The sequence below is a fragment of the Schistocerca americana genome, chromosome 6 (genome assembly GCF_021461395.2).
Source record: "Schistocerca americana isolate TAMUIC-IGC-003095 chromosome 6, iqSchAmer2.1, whole genome shotgun sequence".
In the NCBI taxonomy this organism is placed as follows: domain Eukaryota; kingdom Metazoa; phylum Arthropoda; class Insecta; order Orthoptera; family Acrididae; genus Schistocerca; species Schistocerca americana.
This window is the reverse complement of record NC_060124.1, coordinates 40,713,028-40,727,927: the sequence shown is the minus strand read 5'-3', so window position 1 is coordinate 40,727,927 and position 14,900 is coordinate 40,713,028. Positions and strand designations below refer to the sequence as shown.

The 14,900-nt window shown below is 40.8% G+C and overlaps 1 protein-coding gene across 1 annotated transcript in view; it reads right to left on the bottom strand.

Moving 5' to 3' along the window:
• The window catches only part of LOC124619214 (long-chain fatty acid transport protein 1-like), a 163,760-nt gene that overhangs the window by 12,813 nt on the left and 136,047 nt on the right, over positions 1–14,900 (bottom strand). Inside the window, exons 9-10 of the mRNA XM_047145434.1 lie at positions 6,611–6,677; positions 6,325–6,415 (exon numbers count right to left, since the gene is read on the bottom strand). Of these exons, the coding sequence (XP_047001390.1) occupies positions 6,325–6,415; positions 6,611–6,677 (158 nt within the window). The remainder of the gene's footprint in view (positions 1–6,324; positions 6,416–6,610; positions 6,678–14,900) is intronic.

Sequence of the window (14,900 nt, the reverse complement as noted above, 5' to 3'; positions counted from 1 at the left end):
AATTATCAAAAAATAAATATAGCCAGTTGATTGCATTTGAATAGGATGGCAAAAAAAATTATCTGAGCTGAGTTGGTACAAAAAATGCCCCCACGAAAGTATTAAACATATTTTCGAAAAGCTGACTTGAGCAGCTAATTCAACAGACCCCACACAATGGAAATGTTTTAGACCTTGTACCTACAAACAGGCTTGACCTTATCAGTGGTTTTAGTAGAGATACAGGAATTATGAGTAAACTTTAAATGATTGTTAATTGTGGTCTACGAAGGTAAGTAGAGAGTAAAGGCCCATCTACATCGACACTCTGCAAGCCACCGTACAGGGCGTGATGGAGGGTACCTGTACCACTACTTGTCATTTTCCCTCCTGTTCCACTCACAAATAGAGCAGGGGAAAAACGACTGTCTGTATACCTCCACATGAGCGCTAATTTCTTGTATCGTATCTTCGTGGTCCTTCTGCACTATGTATGTTGGCTGCAGTAGGATCGTTCAGCAGCCAGCTTCAAATTCCATTTCCCTAAATTTTCTCAATAGTGTTTCTCAAAAAGAATGTAGCCTTTTCTCCAGTGATTCCCATTTGAGTTCCCAAAACATCTCCATAATGCTTACGTGTTGTTCATACCTACTGGTACCAAATCTAGCAACTCACCTTTGAATTGATTCGGTGTCTTCCTTCAGTCTGACATGATATGGATCCCAAACACTCGAGGAGTACTCAAGAAAAGGTCACACCAGAGTTCTATATTTGATCTCCTTTACAGGTGAACCATTCTTTCCCAAAATTCTCCGCATAAACCAAATTTGACCATTTGTGTTCCCCACCACAGTTTTCACATGCTCATTCCACTTCATCTCGCTTTGCAATTTTACACCCAGATATTTAAACAACTTGACTGTGTCAAGCAGGACACTAGTAATAGTGTATCTGAACATCACAGGTTTGTTCTTCCTACTCATCTGCATTAACTTAGATTTTTTCATGTTTAGGGCTAGCTGCCCATCGTGGTCTAACAGTGAAATTCAGGAAGTGCTGAGGAAGCAAGGACTGTTGCAATCTTAGTTCAAATGAGAATGGCCAAATAATGATGTGCGTAAGTTAGTAGAGAGATTTGTATATCTATAAAAAGATCAATGAGCAAAGCATACAACTACCACCATCATATCTTACCAAAAGATCTTGCCAAGAACCTGAGAAAATTCTGGTCCCACAGAAAATTGCTAAGCAAGTAGAAGGCTTCTCTCCAGTCTCTTGGGTCAGTAGAAGATAGCAAAAGGAAAGCCCAGGTTTTAAATTTTGCATCCAAGGAATTGTTCACAGAGGAGAATTGTAGTCATACCGTCGTTTCACTTCTGCACGACTCCCATGTGGAGGACATTATAAGAGGCATTTCTGGTGTAGAGAAACAACTGAAAGAGTTGAAAACAAATAAGTTGCCAGGTCCAGATAACATGCCAGTTCTGTTTTACAGAGACTACTCTACAGCATTGGCCCCTTATTTAGCTTGCATTTACCAGAAATCTTTCACTGGCACAATCCCAAGTGACTGAAAGAAAGCACATTGACTCCTGCATATAAGAAGGGTAAAAGAACAGGCCTGCAAAATTACAGACCAACATCCTTAACATTGTTGTGCTGCAGAATTCTTGAACATATTCTCTGGTCGAATGTATAAATTTCCTTGAGACAGAAAAGTTTCTGTTCACGAATCAGCATTGTTTTAGAAAACATTGCATGTGCGAAACTCAGCTTCCTCTTTTCTCTTATGACACCCTGCAAACTATAGATGAAGGGCAACAGGCACCTTTCTATATACCTAGGTTTCCAAAAAGCATTTGAGACTGTGCCACACCTCCCCCGTCCCCTCCCCCACAGACTGCTAATGAAGGTGTGAGTGTACAGAATACGTTCCCAGATATGCGAGTGGTTTGAAGACTTAATAAGTAATAAAATTCATTATGTTTTCCCCAACAGTGAGTGTTCATCAGAAACAAGGGTATTATCAAGAGTGCCTCAGGGAAGTGTGATAGGACTTCTGTTACAGTTATTTTCTATATGTATAAATAATCTGGTAAACAGTGAGCCGCAATTTGCGGCAGTTTTCTAATGTTGCTGTAATGTACAGGAAGCCGCCATCGTTGAGTGACTGTAGGAGGATGCAAAATGACTTAGAGAAAATTTCTAAATGGTGTGATGAGTAGGAAGAACAATCCCGTAATGCTTGAATACAGCATTAGTAGTGTGCTGAAGTCTGGTAAATTTTCGTGAAAGAATGGCTGTTGTGAAACTGTGGCCAAGAGGCAGCTTGACCACCCACTTGCTGGAGATTCCACCCAACACTATGTGCTGCACTTTAATGACTGTTTCACAGTCTGTGTCATCTTCCTAACATTGTCAGCTTTCCTGAATTGTACGTGTGGGAATTCTTTCTACAACATATCCTTTGTTCCCTAACCCCCCCCCCCCCCCCCCCCCCCCCCCCCCCGGTCCTTATCTTTGCTAGCCCCTACTTTCCACCTACATATCCCCCCTTCCCTGCTTCCCTGTTCCCACTGCAGCACTTCACATGCTTTACATCCCACCAATACAGTATTAATTTCCACTTTATCTGGGATTCATAGATTTCAAAAAAGCTTTCCACTGAAGTCCAACATAATGCGCAATGATGTTTGGCATTGATTCAACCTAAATTAATATACTGAAAACAAATATGCATCAGTGCAGAACAACTTCCATTAGAGTTTATAGGAATAGAATTGAAATGTGGGTCAGACAAAGTATTCCATATTACCTATTCTTAGCAATTGTGGAGTACATTTTCAGAAAAGTAGAGGAGGAATATGTTTTCATGGATCACACTTGAACCACCTTCATATTACAGGTGACATTGTCCTGTTTGCCCCTTGTGACCAATACAGACAAATATCTAGTGCAGTTGGAATGAACTAATAGAGGAAATTTGAAAGAAGGCCTTAATCAACTATAGTGACATAAAAATAATGTAAAGTATATTGCAAAGAAAGTCGTACAGGTTAACAGTGAAGTCATAGAATCAGTTTACAAGTTTATATATTTAGGATAACTAAAAACAATGATTCAGTGTAGAGGAAAATAAACTAACAATGAGGAAAAAAAGATCAGCATGCTTTTGCTAAGCTGAATAGGGTTTTTCAAACTAAGCCTTAGATATGTCTGAAAAGGAAAGCTTACAGTCAATATGTATTACTAATTTTGACTTACAACAGAGATTTGGCTCTTTAATGAGAAAATATTTGAAAAACAGAGGTCTGGTCTGGAAGCACTGAAGATATACATGTTGGGAAGAACTGGGAAAGACAGGAAAAAACAAACAGATCAGGGAATAGACTGTAGTAGAAGATGTAATTGAGACTGTAATGATAATGAAACAAAGGCAGGTAGGACTTTCAGCTATATGAATGGATTGTAAAGGAGTCAAAGAAGTTCTTTCACAGATACCAAGAAATAAAGAAGACCAAGATGATGACCTATTTGAAGGTGGGCAGATTACAGCAGAAAACATGCAGCATGGACATCTGTAGGTGAAGACTGTAACATATGGGAAAGACTTAAGACAGCCTTCACCCAGCAATGGATTTCAGATGACTAATGGTGGTGGTGGTGGTTGGGGGGGGGGGGGGGGGGGGGGGGAGGAGGAGGAGGAGAAGGAGGAGGAGGAGATCCATGTTGTATACCACTTATAAAGTCTCTCTTTACCAAGTCTCTTCATCTCTGCTTAACTGCTGAAAGCTACATTCTTTTGAACCTGCCTGTTATTGTCAAGCCTTGGTCTCCCTCCAAAACTTTCCCACCAAACTTCCTTCAATTACCATGTTGACAATCCCTTGGTGTGTCTAGATGCGTCCTGTTAACTGATTCCCTCTTTTAGTCATAAATTTATTTTTTCCCCAATTCAATTCACTACCTTCACTTAAATTTTTATTAGACATAAAAAAGTTTTCTTTCTCAGAAACATTTTCCTGGCTTCTGCTAGTATGCGTTTATGTACTCTACTTTTTCCACCATCAGATATTTTGCTCCCCAAATAGCAAAACTCGTGCACTATTTTTAGAGTAATTTCCTATCCCGATTTACTCAACATTGCCAGATTTGACTACATTCTGTTACACTTGTGTTACTTTTTTATGCTCATCTTGTAACCTATTTTCAAGACACTATATGCTCTGTTCAACTGTCTATTCTGAAGTTTTTATTTCATCCCGGTAAATTATAATACGCTTTCCGAGTTTCTTCTTGGCTTCCTTCAGAGCTTAAACAGTGTTCAGATTTCATAACATAGGTTTTGGCTATGACCCTCACACACTCCGTTCTGAACTACTGCTTCCAGTTCATGTCTTTTGACTTACACTACTTCAGTGTGGTGTCTGTTAAGACGTAGATAATTTTTAACTCCCTGTATTTTATCCTTGCTACCTTCAGAACTACAAAAAGTTATTTCATTCAGCATTGTCAAAACCATTCTCTAAATCACACACCATATATGGAGGTTTTCCTATAGTTAACCTATCTTAGAAAGTAAAGTGTGAGGTTAGTACTGCCTTGCATGTTCCAGTATTTCTCTGGAATGCAGACTGGTTTTCCATGAAGTTAGCTTCAACAAGCTTTCCCATTATTCCATAAATAATCTTTGTCAGTGTTTTGCAACCATGGAATATTAAACTGGGGATTCGGTAATATTCACACCTTTCAGCACGTTCCTCCTCTGAAATTATAATTCTGTTCTGAATACAAGAAGTGTTAAGCATTAAATCACTGGTAGGCATGTGCACGCGCACACACACACACACACACACACACACACACACACACACACACACACACACACACACAATTTCTTCCGAAAGCTAGCAAGTCTTCAGTCTCTTGTGTGTGCTTGCCACCAACTCCAGACCTGTGCTGTTCGATGAGTGGTCTCCTTTGCTCCTAAATTATTTACATTCTGCCAGGTCTTTCTTTACTATAATTATTATGTTCTTCCTAAAATCTAAGGGTACTCAGCCTGCCTCATAATTTGTGCACGAGGTGGAATAGCTTTGTCTTACAATGATTCGCTCGTAGACATTGGATTCTGATACATAAAATATGATGAACAAGATGTGTGAAATGATTATCATAAATATTCAGTGGCAGATGCTTATGCAGGCAACAATTACTCCCAGCACTTGGTAGAAAAGATCAATTCCTTTCCAAAAATGATCATAAAGTGACTTCAGAGCTAACTCCGTGAAATAGTTTACAATAACAGCGTATTTTGGTGTTTCCTAAAGTTTGTAATTTAAGCCCTCCACATACCAATGAAGTTACGGAATATGGCTGTAATTTACTCATAATTGAAGAACAACTGTCATTTAGTGGATACAAAATGCAGATTCTATGGACAGCTGTGGAAAAGTTGCCATGAATTCTGTACCCAAGTAGTTGAGTCCTTGTACTTCCACATCATTATTAATATAAAGAATGGTTGAATAAAATTTTTGTAGTAAAATTTTTCAGGGTCTGTGACCACATTAAGAAGTGATAAGACTACCATAATTTCAGCTATTATTGCAGGCTATCTTCTTCAGGGTGATTTGCGATTACTGTTTTAAGTAGACTATTCTGTATTTATCTCCACAGCTGCAAACCCTAGGCGCCATATGAGTTGATGGGTCACAGGATCAAGGAGGATGTCTTTCATGTGCTTACTGCTAGGAATATTTTATGTTAATTTTTATTGGGTTCCATTGATAAATCTGGTATAAGCTGGTGTCATAGTGTAGTGCTGCTTGTGTATTAGCTGACAGCAACTGAGATCTTTCAGTATTTCATGTTTATGGGATATGGAGGGGCAGCTCCACAAGCAAGGTTGGCCTGCTGACATGCAATAAATGGCAACAATGACAGCAAGAGCCTGTATGTCTCCTAGCGGTTCATGTTTGATGGCTGCTCTGCAGTTTCAGTGGCCTCTTTGATTTTTCAGTTAGTGGTGAATTGTATGGCAGCACCACACTTCTCTTCATGTTCTGCTATTGGGAATTTAGTATACTGATCAAGTCGTGTGTATCACTCGTGCCTGGCAACACATGTGTTGATAGTGTGTTCTGTCTCACCAATATAAATCAGTCCTAAATCACAGATAACCTCATGTACTCCTGGAATTTGAAGCTTAACAATTAATTTTTAATGGATACCTGAAAGTCTCCTGTTTTTTGCATTAAATTTTAGTCTTTCTTTTTCCTAAGAATTTGTCTGTGGGTGCACATTCCCTCTTTACTAATAGTTATGTTATTGAATATAACTTACTTGAACACCATAAACTACAACATCCTTCAGTCCAATTGTTGCACTGATGACTCCTTCAACCTCTGAAGTTGCAACATTCTCACCACGCCATCTGGAAATTGACAGTTATTACATAAGAATGGGGATGAAAAAAAAATCAAATTATAGATCATGAATTTCTTTCATCTTTCATGTAGTAATTATGGGCTTAACACATTTACAGGTTATTTCAATACTTAAACTCATACATTTATCAAAATCACATTACAGCTTAGAATAGGACAAATTTGTGATCTGCAGTAATTACCTGAAAGTGTCACCTGTTCTGTCTTTAAAGTAGAAGTAACCAAATTCGTCCATAACAAGAATATCACCTTTGGAACAGAAATAGGAAGTAGTATTAGTGACTGTTGGCCTGAAGTAAGATTCAGATTATGAATTTGTATGAAACGAGTAACTCACAAATTATTGTTCATATACACCATAAGTTAATTATCAGAAATGAAAGAGAGAGAAAGAGAGAGAGAGAGAGAGAGAGAGAACCCAAACACATGCAGAGAATTATGACATGTGAAACATCTAAGTAACTTTCTACCAAATAAGCCTATTTAAAGAAAAAGTTTGGGTTTTCCAACTGCATTGCCTAAGCCTCAGGTAATCTACTATGTATAGCCCAATGAAACATTCTGTCAGACACACAAACCGTAGATTTCATCAAATCAGATGCACTGTTTGATCAAAAGTTTCTGGAAATCACATTAGGCAGAACAATGTCAGGTATTATGCAGAATGCACAAATTGCATCCACAGTCACAAGGAAAGTGTGGCAGTGGAAGATGGGCCATTTTGTGCAACTTTATACTTACCATTCATCTGCCTAGTACACTTAAAGAAATTTACCAACTTTGACAGTTCATATTTTTACAAGGTCACATATACAAGTTGATGTTTCATATGTCCTTGTTGAATAAATGTAGAGTCTTTTCCAATCGTGTTGACTGATCTTTCAGCTTTAGGAAATTGACATATGAATTGTTCAGTCGTCTTATTCTTACTTCAATATTCATATATTTGTACATCATATTCAATACATGTGTGAACAGATTTAATTATGGTACTATTGTGATGGCATGTGTAAGACACATTTATTGATAAATATCATTCACTGTTAAGTATGATCTATACACATGATTAATATTACTGATATTTCTGAGTCAGTTTGCTGTTTTAGTATAATGTTAATATTGTTGTGAGCCATGTTAATGAGGTACTGACCAGCACAACAAGATTACACATATTAAGCAAAAGAGACTAAAAACTCACACTTTTAAAGTAGGAGTTTGAAATGAAACAGACAAGTACATTGCAAACACATGACCATGTGTTTTAATCATTTGAGTGGGTGCCCCAGATGTAAGTCATTAGTGATTTAATGGGAAATTTAAGACTTCATAAACACAGCCAGGTTAACCGATGTTTCTGATGTCGCATACTGTTATTATCACAAACCAAAATAGAAGAAGCTGATCTCATATTTACACATGAAGCAGTCTTCAAGAATTGAAGAGCTTCAATCTGAGAAACCCAACTATCTTCCTTGCTATCTTGAAAGAAGAAATTCACAGCATATTATGATGCACTCATAGCATCATGTTAATGCAATGCAATGCAATACAAGTTGGCAACTACAACTATAAGATATTTGATGTGTTTAATGATGTTGCCCATCAGAGAGATAAGGCTTCAAACTCACCAATAATATTTACAAGATGATGATGACTCTTCCTACTGCTTTAGACTTGCCATATAACATAAGAGTCCTAAGAAAATCACCAATTGAGGCACCGCGATTTTATGGCTTCCTAATTTTCACTATGAAGGCACTCCTGTAAGACTAATGGTAATACTGACATATCCACATGTCAACTGACAAAATATTTGATCACATTTTCCTTGAATACATTGAGATACACTCAGAACGAATTCATTGTATCACTGACTTTGTAGAGTGCCCCAGTCAATTGTGGCTCCTATATTATGTGGATATTCCGGTAATTTTCAGTGACGTCTTCCTATTATGGGAGTCTCATTTTCTGAAACCTTTGATTAATTTATGAGAATTTCAGTGCCCATTTTACCCATTTTATTGAAATCCTCAAGCATGCTGTATTTCCTATATGACCCACAATATTATGTATAAACCAATGAGGTATTGCTAGGTAGCTCATTATAACCTGTTATGACAAACTTTTGCACTTTTGTGGCATGGTGACAGAGAGGACGGAAAAAAAAAAATTCTCAGTAGAACTAAACTCTGTCCAACTTAATACTAAATTAATGATGAAACTTGTAAAAGAGAAACTACTACCTTTCCTCAGTGTAGCATGTAACAGAATGGCTCACAAATTCCTGTGTCATGGTGTGTGTAAAAAATCTACATATACCTACATCTATCCCCATACCTTGAACGATTACTACTTTTACAAGTAAATGCCATTGTTGAGCAAACTAGTTTGTAGAGTGAGCATGCATTCTAACAAGACTATCCTCAGATAGGTAGGTAGTAGATACGCTTTTCATTCCATAGAACCATCATATGAACATCCTCAAAGATTTAATACATGCCAATAAAAAGTTATTATACCTACATTTTTTTTTCTTTTCTAAGGGATGGGTACTCAAATCACAAATAAAGTGGCAATTGCAGCCAAGGTCACTGCAGAGAGAGAGAGAGAGAGAGAGAGAGAGAGAGAGAGAGAAAACAAACAACAAAAAGCAAAGTTAACATAACATGTCTATGCCATTTACTAACCCTGTACCCAAAGAAATCGGTAGTTTCCTATGCAAAAAATGGCATGAAATGTACTTTACTCCTGGCTATAGAGATATAATGTCTGTTGTTATGTAATGTTAAAGATATTCTGGTCTCAAAAATTCAGGTGCATGCAACATTCTGTTCCAGTGTGGCATGTTACATATGCAGCAGTACAATAAGACCAACTTTCATGACAGATTGTCTTAGCTGCCGGTGAATTTTCTGAGTTGAATTGCTTGAGTTACATGAATCTTTTTCATCCTTGATGTTTCATCCATAGAGTTGTGCTGAACATTTTAAGAGGTGCTTCCGGTTCTGCTGAATCTTGCTTACTTGCAATGAGAAAGATCAGAAATTTGAGAGATCCTGGACCATGATTAAGCAGACTCAAAAATTCACCAGCAGCTAAAACTAGCATTCTGGCACAGGCTCAGATCTGCTGGGACACTATATAATATAATATAATGCTGGGACATCTATCAAAACAAGAATATCAGAAAACCAAGATGGAATAGATTGATTTCAGCAGAGATTCAGACCTAGCACTAAACATGTAGCTTATCATGTGGTTCTAACAATGGAGCCGCGTGGGGTAGCCGTGCGGCCTAAGGTGCCTTGCCAAGGTTTGCGTGGCTACTCCCATCGAAGGTTCAAGTCCTCCGTCGGGCATGGGTGTGTGTGTGTGTGTGTGTGTGTGTGTGTGTGTGTGTGTGTGGGCGCGCGCGCGCGCGCGCAAGCCTAGGGACCGATGACCTCAGAAGTTTGGTACCATAGGAACTTGCCACAAATTTCCAAAATGTCTAACAATGGAAAATCCTGAATGCAGCGAAAAGCGTGAAAAGGGTAGATGGTAATCACCATACAGAGAAGGCATTGAATGGTAGACAACTGAAACTACTTCTAGATAATACTAGCTCCTACATCATAACCATCACACACACGGCCCCTGTCACCACTGTGCACTAAGGCCTGACAGTGACTGCATCTGAGGTGGGTGGCAACATTTATTGGGGGTGGGCAGTGGGTATACAGAAGAGGCATGGGGTGGGTAGGGGGTGGGATAGTGGAGTTGGGAGGGGGTAGGAGAAGATGTTAGTGCTACCTGTAGGAGTTTCTATTGGAATGATGGGAACAGGATAGTGTAGTGGGCTGCCAAGAGCAGCATCAGAGGCTGTTCTGGGCAGAGTGGAGGCGGCAGGGATAGGGCAGGAGCAGGCAAAGGCGAGAGGAGAGAAGTTGAGAGGGCAAAGGAGATGCATGTGTGCTGGAGGTATAGAAGGCCTGTGTAGGGCTGGAGCAGGACTGAGAAAGGGGCTAGACGGGAGGAGGACTGGGACAGGTGAAGGTTGAAGCCAGGGGGTTACAGGAACTAAGGATATATTGCAGCAAGAGTTCTCACCTTTGTAATTCAAGAAAGCTGAAGTTGATGGGAGGAATCCAGCTGGCAAAGGCTGTGAAGCAGTTGTTGAGATCAAGCATCTCATGTTGGGTGGTGTAAGTTGGTAGATCACATGGCTGTCTTCACACATGACCTGGCCTTTGGCCAGATATGAGATGTGTGACACGACTAGAGTAGGTAGTAGCTGGAAGATATGTGGGGGGAGGGGGGGGGAGGGGGCTATTGCAGGGATATGAGTCAAGGGGCAAGGAGTTCGAATAGGAACGGACAAAGATATTATGTAGGTTGGGTGGGCAATGGACTGCCACTGAGGTAGGGAGTGGATAGAATAGTGAGCAGGTTATTTCTCATTACAAGGGCACAATGAGATGTATTTGACAACCTGGCAGAGAATGTGATTCAGTTGCTCCACTGTTGGATGGTACTGAGTCATGATGAGGGTGCTCCTTTGTGGCCGGACAGTGGGTATATGGGATATGGTAGAGGACTGGGGAGACAAGACATGGGATACCTGTTTCTGGACAAGTTGAGAAGGGAACTTTCAGACTGTGATAGCCTCAGTGAGACTTGACATATTTGAAGAGGGGCTGCTCGTCACTACAGATATGATCATGGGTGGCTAGATGGAATGGGACGGGCTTTTTGGTGTGGACTGCTGCTAAAGTGCAGGTATTGCTACTAGTATTTAAGTTTTATGTGGATGGAGAAACTGATGTAGTCATCCTTGAGGGGAGGTCAACTTCAAGTAATATGGCTTGTTGAGCTGAGGATGACCGGGTGAAGCAAATGGTGGAGAACTTTTAAGGTTCTCTGGGAATGTGGATAGAGTGTCCTCATCATTGATCCAGATCATGAAGAAGTCATCAGTGTATCAGAACCAGGTGAGGAGTTTGTGATTCTAGGTGGTTAAGATGAATTCCTCTAGGTGCCCCATGAATAGAGTGACATAGGATGGTGCCATGTGGGTGTACATTGCTGTGCCACAAACGTGTTTGTAGGTGATGCCTTCAAAGGAGAATTAATTGTGAGTGATGGTAGAGTTGTTTATGGTGACCAGGAAAGTTGCTGTAGAGTCATTTGGGCATTTGGGAAGGTAGTATTCCATAGCATCAAGGTCATGAGCACTGGAGATGTTAGTGCAGAGGGAGATAGCATCCACAGTGATGAGCATATGCCAGGTGGTAAAGCAACAGGAACTATGGAAATTGGTAGAGGAAATGGTGTCTTTTTTATAGGAGGGTACACACTCAGGGGGATGTCCTGGATTGGAGCCAGGTATATGAGGAGAGACTGAATATGTTGCTAGACAGGATCACTGCAGCAGAGCTTGTAGGTGGATATATTTGACAACTGGCAGAGTCACTGCATCAGGTAGTTATAGCAGATCGTAATTGCAGTGGTGGAACTTTTATTCGGAGGTAGGACTTAAGGGCAGAATCAGTTTTTAGATGATGAATTGTGCTTATTTTTGTGTATTTGATGTTTCCGTATTAAGGGATTTAGGTCCACCGAATAACATTCTTGCGTAAGTCTATTGCCAACATAAACCTCTCCCTCCACTCCATCCCCACCTCGCCTCTCCTCACCATCTTGTCTTCTACATGCTTCATAAAGTACTATTGAGAGTCAGGACCACCGCCTCTACAGTCATCAGGATAGCATTGTGCAGAATGCAGTGGTGAGGATCTGTCAAACACCCAAAGGTGTTAATGAGACATGCCTCTCAGATTGCAGCTCTGCTTCCAAATATGGCATAACGATGTTCCATTTGCATGGACCAAGGAACATCAGTTAACTTTTGATCAACTGAAATGGGTGCTGCTTACCAAAACATGCCTCATACATATTGATCTGGCTAAACCAGTGGTGTTTGCGGTTGATGCTTTTTTTTAAGATTCAGGCAAATTACAGTCAGGTTGAAAAAGAAGCTTTGGCAATCACTTATATTGTAACCAAATTTCATCATCATCTCTATGGAATGAATTTCCGCTTTGTCACAGATCGTAAGCCACTCACTTCTACCTTCCACCCAATCGAGCCTGTTCCGGTACATGGCACAGAACTTCCAATGATGAGATTTATTGCTGTCAAACTACAACTATAAATCTTGTACAACCATATGGCCCAACATCCTGTCACCAATGTGTTGCCAAGGTTACCAGTGGACAAGAATGATCAGTTCGACTCCTCCAAAGCATTGTGTTGTCAGACAGATGCTCTGCATGCTCCTACAGTTTACAAATTTCCCAAGGACTTCTGTCACATAGCACAGGAAACAAATGCAGATGCAGATTTAAGCACTGTGCTGAATTACATGTGCACATGGTGTCCAAGGAGAGTAAAAGCTATTGTTCAGGTGGAAGTACATTGGTACCCTCAAGTCTTGTCAGTACAGGGTGGTGTTTTACTGTTACACACCCAGAATGACCAGGCCTGGGTCATCATCTCACACACCCTTCAGCAGGATGTTTTAAGGTTGTTGCATCAGGGACACTGGGGTATTGTGAGGACAATGCAACTTATTTCATGCCATTGTTTTTGACCAGGGATGGACACCCAGATTGAAGACATGATATCTTGCTGCGTTGCTTGAATGGAGCAACAGGTGGCTCTACCTCAATGCTTTTCTGACTGGCCACACCTGAGAGGTCCATGGAAATGCATCCACATTGATTTTGCTGGACCTTTCTAGAACACATGATAGCTTGTTGTAGTGGACGCCTTCAGTCATTTTCCCTTCATGGTTCCGATGAACCATACGACATCAGACAGTACTATCAGAACACTTACTTCAATTTTTTGCATCGAGGGCTTGTCAGAAATGTTAGTGTCTGATAATTGACCACAGTTCACCTCACACGAATTTGAACTATTTTACATGGCCAATAGTACTGAACATGTGACCACAGCACCATTCCATCCACAGTCAGATGGTGAAGCTGAACGTTTTGTGCAAACATTCAAGGGGCAGATGAGGAAACTCCATAGAATTCACTCATGGCAGCAGGCCTTACACTTATTTTCAGGTCCAGGATGCAGCACTCTACAGGACCTTCCAGCCTGGACAGCAATGGCAACAGGGGACCATTTTGCATGTTCTTGGTTTCTTCCCCTACAGGGTCACTGCTCAAAATACACTGGAACCAGCTTCACCCTCAGACTCCATGATCCTGCTGCTGCATTTTGTTTTACAGATTCAGCACACAGCCCAAAGTCAGGGTCATGGCCATCTGCAGTGGACCAGATGGCATTCCAGCAGGAGGCACTTCCTGTAAAGGTGGACGCACCCTCATCACCAATGCCCAGTATCACAGCAGCTCGGGTCGCCATGGGTGACGCGTCTGCACCTGCTGCCTTTCTCTTCAAGGGAGTGGGGGGGGGGGGTGAATGGCGGGGCATGGACAGGAGCCTGTCCCAACTTCAGTCTCATTTCCCGTCCCATCTGGTGCACCTGCACCCATACCTCCCCTTGCCGTCGGTTCGCACCGCAACCATATGTGACTATGGCCATGAGATTTTGGGGGAGAAGTGTGGTGTTGTAAGCACAGCACACACCACCAGGCAGCACCACAAGCGTTAATAGAGCAAGAGTGATGGCACTGCCAGAGAAGTGATACGCACTGGTGCCACTGCACAGCAGCCAGTTCCAAGTCAGCTCAACTACCGAGAAGACTGCCTTTACATGTGTTTTGTGCCATGTCATCTGCTTCTATTGAGTCCACACCTGCCTGTCTAGTGAACATTCTAGTGGGACAAGAACTGTTTGCTATATAGCCTTAGCTTCTGGAATAGTAGTTGAACTTCAGGACCTATTGAGTGAGCCAATTTGTACAAAACTGAGTATTCATCAATATGTGTGCAAGTTCTTATCACTAATCATTATCTGTTTTTCAGTGCTCTCCTCATGCTCCTCTCACCATGTTTCCTTCAGCACATTGTAAATAGTTGAGGGTGATAAGTAAAATCTCCTTTGTGGTTGTATCAAAGTATGATACAACACTTATCTCAATGGATTTCCCCATTTGTAGCTCTTATCTTCACTAGGATGATCCCCCCAACTGTGTCTGGTCCACTTACATACTTTTGTTACCACGTCAAATACCTGCAACACCACCAGGTGGCAACCATCACCGTGGTGCGCAATGGTCATAATGTTTTGGCTTGTCAGTGTCCATCCATCTGAGTGAACAAACATCCTGTGTGCACGTTGCTCTTTACAGTCCTTTCTTTGTCTTTTTAGTCATAGCATTCCATACTACGGATGACAACGTCACTTGTGGGAAAGAATCCACTGCTCCATTAAATGGCTTAACATGTCCCATATGAATAACTGAAAGTTTCATCATCATCATCATCATCATCATCATCATCATCATCATCATC